Source organism: Mustela putorius, unplaced genomic scaffold (genome assembly GCF_011764305.1).
Source record: "Mustela putorius furo isolate JIRA1106 unplaced genomic scaffold, ASM1176430v1.1 tig00000196_pilon_pilon_pilon, whole genome shotgun sequence".
In the NCBI taxonomy this organism is placed as follows: Eukaryota; Metazoa; Chordata; class Mammalia; order Carnivora; family Mustelidae; genus Mustela; species Mustela putorius.
The window spans coordinates 3,996,783-4,005,704 of NW_025421310.1; the positions used below are offsets into that span (position 1 = coordinate 3,996,783).

Consider the following 8,922-nt stretch of genomic DNA (forward strand, 5'->3'; position numbering starts at 1 on the left):
TCTTTAGTTCTTTGAAATAGCGCTCAGCTCTAACTAACCTCACACACAGACCTTTGTGTGCATATGCACATCTAACAGTAGGAAACATTCCTAGAAGTAGAACTGCGGGGCCAGGAGATTTCCTGAGTGTAAACATGGGCAGATATCGTCACTGTGCCCTTCAAAGAATTTGTTCCGGCTTACACTGTGGCCAACCATATATGTGAATGCTGCTGGGAAGGTTTTTTTGATCATTCTCAAAGTCAAGGGATGGAGGGGCTGTGAGAGGTGATAAGTTCCCCGTCACAAGAGAGATGTAAGCAAAGGCTCAACGAGTACTTGGTGGAACTGTTGTGTTAGTCATGGCTCTAGAATCACAGAAGGGAAGTGAGAGAGGTCACTTGAAGGAACCAAAAATTCTTTAACTAGGAACCCTATCCATGCTGCAGGAAGTGTGGTTCACAACCCGTCAAATGCTTCCTGAGTTCCCACCCTCAACACGTTTGTGTGTGAAAGGCCAGAGACCGGGTGCCAGGCCTCTCTTGGATTTCCCAGCATCCAGAGGAATGTCAGGACTCACATCTGACAAGTGCCCGCGTATCCACAGAAACGAAACTTTGCCCTCCAAATGTGGAGGCTCAGGTCTTCTCAGCCCAGTTTGCTTGTGTGGAAGCAGAGGCTCTGTGAGGGCCCAAACTGCCCAAGGCCACGCAGCTCGGAGGGCACCAGGGGTGATTCTGCGTAACAGTAACACAGTCACTGCTGCTCTGGCTCTTACTGGAGGCCAGGTGCTGCCATACTGATTAATCTAGGGCAAAAACCACCATCATCCCCACTTTATAGGAGGCAAAACTGAGGGATATAGTAATAGTGTATGAACACATGTTCCTTGAAAAATATTCAATTTTTGTAGTGAAACGAGCTTCTCATTTTGCTATAATCTTCATGTGTCTTGTCTGCTGCTACTTGGCGGTGTGTTTTTCCAAGCTGGGTTTTACAGATGTTGTTGTCTCTAACATGTAACCTCATCGGATTCCCATGACCCTGCAGATGGGTCTTTTTAAAAATATTTTTTTTTCCTCCCAGTTTCTTTACTAGGGAGGGGACGTTCAGAGAGGCAAAGGTCCTTGCCCATTCTCACGTGGTCAGAAGAAGGCGGGGTCTAGATTCGAACCCTGCTCTGTCCGAGCTCTGCTCATGATCTTGTGGTTCCAGGGGAGCAGAGGCCATCATTCTCAGTGCAAGTGTGAGTACTCCATGGCTGCCTTCATCCTCCAGGACTGAGGGAGGCAAGAGGAGGGGTGCTCTGCGTAGGCTTGCGGTAAACAGGACAAGCATGTGGGAGGAGACTAAGGTGTTCCTTTATAAACTGTAGTCTGCGGCGTGTAGAGGTTGCATGAGATAGAGCTCATCCCAAAGCCAGACACTGGGCTCAGATCCATGCTTTTCCATTCACCTGGGCAAGCTCTCTTAACATCTCTGGCCTCAGTTTCCCCATATGGGAAACAAGGAAGATAGGACAACAGCAATTCACACAGTTGAAGTGAGTGCCCAGGTAAGGGGAGCAAGTCCCATGCCCTCCCCCTACTACAGGGGAAGAGACGGAAATTCGGAGAAATTAACTCAACATCTCCCCCAGTAAGCTCATTTGATCCATGACGGGACGTTCTCTCTGTCCTGATGATGCCCAGATGTTTATTCCCACCCTGAAGCTCTCATCTGGGGTTCAGATGAGAGCGAACCCAGCGGTCTCCATGACAACCCAATTAGGGGCTCCTGCAGAGCTCTCAGGCTCCCGTCTGAGTGGAATGTGGACCCCGTAGATGGAAGAGCTTGAAGGGGAATATCTGGTCTGCAGCTTAATGGTGGTGGGACTTTGGGGAAGTTGTTTGGTGTAAAGATGCTGGTTGACTTTGAGCAGTACAGTTACGTTCTCTGGGCTTAGTTTTCTTTTCTTTTCTTTTTTTCTGTTTTGTTTTATTGATTTTTTCCAGCTTCATTAAGACATAATTGATAAATAAGATTGTATATCTTGAAAGTATACAAGGTGATAAGTTGATACAGGTACATACTGTGAAATGATTATCACAATTAAGTTAACATGTCCATCATCATCTTCAATTACACTTGTGGGGACACACTGTAAGGACACTTAAGGTTTACTCTCTTAGCAAATTCCAAATAATACTGTATAGTGTTATTAACTTATATCCACCACGCTAGATCCTCAGAAGTTATCCATATCTAAGAGGAAGTTTGTACCCTTGGCCGACATCTCATTACTTTTAATTAATTAACTAATTAATTTGAGAGAGAGAGCGAGATGAGCAGGGGGAGGGGCAGAGGGAGAGGGAGATGCAGGCTCCCTGCTGAGAGGGGAGCCCATCACAGGGCTCCGTCCCAGGACCCCTGGCACATGACCTGAGCTGCAAACAGGCACATAACTGGCTGAGCCACCCACATGCCCTCAACATCACATTTCTGCATGCCCCCAGCCTCTGATACCCACCACCCCACTCTGTTTCGATGAATTCAACTTCTTTTTTTAAGATTCCATTTATGGGGCACTTGGGGGGCTCAGTCCATTAAGCCTCTGCCTCTGGCTCAGGGCATGATCCTGGGGTCCTGAGATCAAGCCCTGCATCGGGCTCCCTGATCAGCAGGGAGCCTGTGTCTCCTTCTCCCTCTGTCACTCCCCCTGCTTGTGGTGTCTCTTTGTCAAATAAATACTTTTAGAAAATAAAGACTCTGTCTCTGAGGGATGTCCTGCAATATTTGTATTCCTCTAACTTACGCACAACGCACTCTAGATTTGTCGTGGTGCCCCAAGTGCCAGATTTTCCTTTGATTTTTTATGGCTGAATAATCTCGCATTGCATATGGAATACATATATTCTGTGGAATACATATATTCTGTGGGAATACATATATTTGTGTTTGGTATATCGCATTACATATATGTATATATTGTTTTATATATAATATGTGTTTTATAGATGTTATTTTATATATGTGTGTCCCATTCTCTTGGTCCACTTGTCGGTCAGTGGACACTCAGGCTGCTTGCACATTGGGGCCCCGGTGAGCGATGCCACCGCGGGGGGCATTGTCTGCGTGTGCAGATGGCTGGAAGAGAGTTGTTTCACTGACTTCGGGGCACTTCGGTTCTCTGGGTTTCATGCCCATCACCTGCGGCTTTGAGTCAGGTTCCTGAATAGGAAATCCACCTGCAGCTGAGACGATGAGGCTCGGAGGGAGAAAGTCGTCTTGCTGGAATGGCGAGACCAGGAGATGGCACACGTCAAGCTTCAACACCTATTGCCAGCCAGCCCTGCACCCTTCAGTCAGATGCCATGTGGTCTGAGCTTGGCACGATTTGGGGCTGTGGGGACACGTGTGGGGATGGCCAGCGTAAGGCTGGATGTGCGCGCCGTGAGCACCCAGGGAGGTCAGAAGAGTGTGCTTAAGTGCAGGGACGTGGTGAGAACTGAGAACACATCCTCTCCTTAGCTATTCAACAGAAGTTTTTTAAAGTCTTACTTATTTATGTTTCAGAGAGAGAGAGAGCACAAGCAGGGGGAGCAGTAGGCAGAGGGGAAGCAGGTTCCCCGCTGAGCAAGGAGCCCGATGCGGGGCTTGATCCTAGGACCCTGAGATCGTGACCTGAGCTGAAAGCACACGTTAAACTGACTGAGCCCCCTAGGCGCCCCTCAGCAGGTATGTCTGAGCCACTTCTGTGTGTGCCAGACCCTGGCGTAGGCCCTGGGGAACATAACTGTATGAGGTAGATGTTCGCCACTCAGTAAAGCCAGGCTTCGTGTTAGGTGCTGGGAGAGAATCATGGGCAAGGCAGAGGTTCGTGTAGTACGTGTTGAGGGAGCATCTGATGGTAGCGAGGCGGGACACCCGGGGTTGAGATGTTACAGAGAAGCCTCGCCTCCTTCTTCTTCTCCTTCTTTTTTATTTAAATTCAGTTAGCCAACACATAGTACATTGTTAGCTTTTGGTCTAGTGGTCAATGGCTCATTTGTTGCATGTCACACCCAGTGCTCATCACGACAGGTGCCCTCCTCAGTCCCCCATCTTGCTCCTCCCCCACTCACCTCCCTCTCCGCAGCTTTCACATTGTTTCCTGGACACCAGAGTCTCTCATGGCTTATCTCCCTCTCTGATTTCTTCCCATTCAGTTTCCCCTCCCTTCCTCTGCAGTCCTCTGCTCTGTTCCTCATGTTCCACATACAAGTGAAACCAGATGATCATTGTCTTTCTCTGCCTGACTTATTTCACTCAGCATAATCCCCTCCAGTCCCGTCCATGTCGATGCAATGGTGGGTGTCCATCCTTCCTCATGGCTGATTGATATTCCATTGTATATGTGGACCACATCTTCCTTCTCCATTTGTCCATCGAAGGGCATCTTGGTTCTTTCCACAGTTTGGCACCTGTAGCCATTGCTGCTATGAACACTGGGGTACAGATGGCCCTTCTTTTCTCTGCATCTGTATCTTTGGGGAAAATACCCAGTAGTGCAATTGCAGGGTCATAGGGAAGCTCTATTTTTAATTTCTTAAGGGATCTCTACACTGTTTTCCAAAGTGACTGTGCCAACTTGCATTCCCACTAAGGGTGTAAGGGGGTTCCCCTTTCTCCACATCCTCACTTCTGAGGAAGGCATCCTTCTGTTCCCCCAAGGAAGCACGATGTCAGGGAACAGGTCTGATTTTCCTGTTCATCCCCAGATCCCAGCTCAGTGCATACTACAGTGGCCGGTGTGGGGAATTCTTCTCTCTGGCTAAATAAAGAATCAGTGTGGGAGCTGTGCCTCAAGGGAGCTTGAATGCCGGGACAACATATTTAAGCTTCCTGTTGTATATAACAAGAGCATGAAAACAGCTGCGTGATGTGGGTTAATCTGGCTTCATGTAATGAACACTGACACCCACAGACTCACTATGTGGCCGCCCCAGTGCCCAGAGCATCTGTGTACCATGTCATTTGTTCTTCACAAAAACCCTGTGTGAGAGAGAGGTTATCATACCATATAATGGAGAATAAGTTGAGCTGGGTGTTAAATGGAAAGGTGTGATGCTCACAGTCTATGGAAGGAAATAGATTATTGAAGAAAAAGTAAAGTCAATTTAATTCCAAACTATATATTGTGGAGGGGGTGGCCATTCTTTCTGGCCCTTCAGGTAGGGGATCTTGAAAGGTGAAATCTGAGTGGAGACCTGCATGATGAGAAAGGTCCAACCGTACCCACAGCTGGGGGCCCTAATTGTACAAGTGCAAAGGCCCTGGGGTGAGAGGGAGGTCTTTAAAGCTGGACTTAGAGAGCGAGAAGATCAGAAGAAGATGGGGATGGAGAGTAGCCAAGAACCAGTCCTCACAGACCTTGGAAAAGGAAGCCAGTGATACAGAAATCCAGGGAACAGCATCTCAAAGGGTGGGGATGGCAAGTACAAAGGCCCTGAGGCAGGACTGGGCATTGTGGATGCAGCTCCATGGAGAAGAGGTCAGAAGGTGGGTGGGCCAGGCCAGTCAGGGCCTCATGGGCCTCCTGAGGCGCTGGGATCTCCTGCCAGGCTCATGGAAGGCATTCAAGGAGGACCTGTGTGTGGCGGTGCTGATTTGCCTTCGAATAAGATGCCTCCCCTGATCTGTGCAGCACACTTTGGGGAGGCAGAGCCTGCATAGGCCCAGCTCTGCCCTTCATGGCCTCTCCTTACCTCTTCTACTCCCAGAGCTCCTGCGCCCACCCAGGTCCATGCCAACCGCCGGGGCTCCCCCGGGCGACCCCGAAGCCCCACCCTGCACCAACCAGAGCTGCACGGCCCATGACCTGGTCCTGCTGGGCTTCGCGCACGTGCCCGCACTGCGGCCGCTGCTCGCAGCGCTCTTCCTGGCCATGTTCCTGCTCACGCTGCTGGGCAATGCGCTCATCGTGCTGCTGAGTGCCCTGGACCCGGCCCTGCGCACGCCCATGTACTTCTTCCTGCGCCACTTGGCCCTTCTGGAGATCTGCTTCTCGCTGGACATCGTGCCCCGGCTGCTGGTGACCCTGCTGTGGCCGGGGCGGGGCGTGTCCGCCGCGGGCTGCGCCCTGCAGCTGCTCCTGGTGCTGTCGTGCGTCACGTCCGAGTGCTTCCTCCTGACCGCCATGGCCTGGGACCGCCACGTGGCCATCTGCAGGCCCCTGCGCTATGGCGCCCTGGTGAGCCCCCGGCTCTGCCGCCTGCTGGCTGCCACGTGCTGGCTGGCCGGAATCCCTGTGTCACTGGTCTTCACCATCTGGCTGTTCAGCTTCCCATTCTGTGGGCCCCATGGCATCCACCACTTCTTCTGTGACATCGCCCCGCTGCTCAGCCTGGTGTGTGGGGACACCAGCGTCTTCGAGGCCAATGTGTTGGTGGCCACAGTGCTGGTCATCATGGTTCCCTTCTGTCTGATAGCCACGTCCTATGGCAAGATCCTGGCCACCGTGCTCCGCATGCCATCCGCCACTGGGCGCCACAAGGCCCTGTCCACGTGCGCCTCCCACCTAATGGTGGTGGTTCTGTTCTACGGCACTACTGGGGTCATCCACCTGCGTCCCAAGGCCAGCTACTCCCCTGAAAGCAAGCAGGTGGTGTCCCTGTCATACACCCTGGTGACCCCCATGCTCAACCCCCTCATCTACAGCCTGCGGAACAAGGAGGTGAAGGCCGCCCTGGGGCGCGTGTGTTGCCGTCGCCAGGAATCTGGACCCCATGAATGACCTCTTCAGGAATTGTTGATGGAGGTTTGACAAGGATCTGTATGCAAATATGTGGTATATTACTCTGACTTTTTCTGGGAAACTGTATCTTTTTCCTCTTGCAGTCATGGTGGTGCTGGTTCTTAGAAAAGGCTCATGACAGAGAATTCAGTCCCTGATTACAATTATTTGGTAGTGGTGGACAAATGAGCCTAATTTGGGTCAACTAAAGTGTATTAGGTAGGAAGTGCCCCAAGAATGCTAGTATGTAGAGTGTGAAAGCGTATCATTTAGTCCCGTGAATCTTCAATCAACTGAGGGTTAGCTAATCTAGGTTGAGGTCTTCTGGGTGGTTCTTCTGCTCTTGGGTAGGCTTGCTCATGCAAATGCGTGTTGACTGTCATACACTTAGTTTAGTTAGTCTGGTCCACACGTTTCCGTCCTTCTGCTGGGTCCAGAGTTTTGGCATGATTTTTCTCATTACAGTCAGTGAATGAGAAGGCCCAGTTTTTCAACTGATTTTCAAACCTTTAGCCATGTCACACCTAAGAAGATGGCATTAGCCAATGCAAGTCACATGGCTATCTCCATAGTCACGGGGTAAGGAAGTACACTCTGTCTCTTTGTGGGAGGAACCATGAGGTTATACGACAAACAATACTGGCAAAGGGAGGAGTGGGCCTTTAGAACTTCCTTTAGAGAGCCAGACACTGAGAATTCTGTTCAAACTTCTCTTTGTTCATAGCTGTTAAGAATGTAAGCTTGTAGATGCCATCAACTATCTGGTCTTTAACAGGGGTGTTCCTGCTTGATAATGGCATTATTGCAAAGAAAATCAGAACCAGTAGTGGTAGATGGGGGGGGGGGGATGTAGTTTTATGATTTTGTTGAGTTCAGCCATGCCTGAAGTCTGTTCTGCCCTTAGAAATTCCTCTTAGATGAACCAGTAAATATGTCTTTTACTTAAGTCATTTGGTTTGGTGTTCTGTCCCTCTCAGTGCCCTGATTTACTCATCTCTTCTCTAATAATTAACCTGCTGTGCGAGTGACATCATTTCTTCTCCAAAGCTCAGTAAGAATATTTTTTTGAATATAGGTAAGTGTATCAGAGAAGAGGTTGCTTCCCTTTAATTTATGGTCTACTTTTGAAGGCATCTGGTTTTCCTAGAAGACAAATCTGGATGTGAACTGTTACTCTTTATTTTCTTGGTTGTACAGACTAGGACTTGACTTCTCTAAGTCTCAGTCTTCTCATCTGTGAAGTGGGAATAGTAACCATACTTACCACACTGGATTGTTACTATTCAACAAGGGGATGTGTGGAAGCACCTAGCATGGAGCTTGGAACACAGTCGGTGCTCAGTTAATGATCCGCATTCATTATTCCCATAGTTGTCCACATAGATTAGAAGCTCAAAGCTCTATCTTCAGGAGGAAACATCCTATAGTATTCCCAGGAGGCTGGATTTGGCACTGGGGGACTTGGAGTTCAAGCATGGAATAAAATCCTTCAATATGAGTTGTTGGACAAGTCTCTCTGAGGCTCAGTCTCACCCTGTCTATACGGGAAAGGGTTTGAGGAAGAACGCTTGCCCTTCCTCCACCCAGGATTATGGTGGCGATCAATGAGACAACCGGTCTAAATGCACAACTGCTGCACAAGGCTGAATGAGTTCCTGCTCTTTGTTATCATACCCCTTCTGCCAATTCACCTTTCCCTAGTGTTTTCTCCTTACTCTGGCGTCGAACAACAAAGTGTGTATCGAACACCAACTATGTGTCAGGCACCTCTTGAGGCTCTCAAGACACTGTGGCGAATATGACAGCATTATCTGGGACCTCATGATTTTCAGGAATGTGCAGAATTTTCCTAAGATGTGGTTCAGAAATGCCTGGGGTGGTCGTTAAACACGGAGATGTGACACCTCATGTGAGCCCCACCCTGATCTACCAAATCAGAAACTTTGAGATCACATCCCAGAAATAATGTATTCATGAAAAAGTGCCCTGGATGATTGCAATGTAGAGCTGTGGATATGCTAGCCTAGCAGATCCCTCCTAGAAGGGAGAGGATAAGGAAGACCACACATCAACCCCAAAGCAAACACTAAAAGGAAAGTGGTCTACAGTCTAACCAAACTCTCTTTCCTACCTTGAAACCCCGAGGTCTTCACCACTGAAATCCACTCAGCCAACTCTGTAGACAGTTA

At 49.3% G+C, this 8,922-nt stretch overlaps 1 protein-coding gene across 1 annotated transcript; it reads left to right on the forward strand.

Annotated features, from left to right (window-relative positions):
* The first annotated feature begins 5,743 nt into the window (after positions 1-5,743).
* Positions 5,744-6,733, forward strand: LOC101685190 (olfactory receptor 10A7-like). Its single transcript, XM_004777070.1, has one exon. It carries the CDS (start codon positions 5,744-5,746, stop codon positions 6,731-6,733), a length of 990 nt encoding a protein of 329 aa, XP_004777127.1.
* Positions 6,734-8,922: the final 2,189 nt, after the last annotated feature.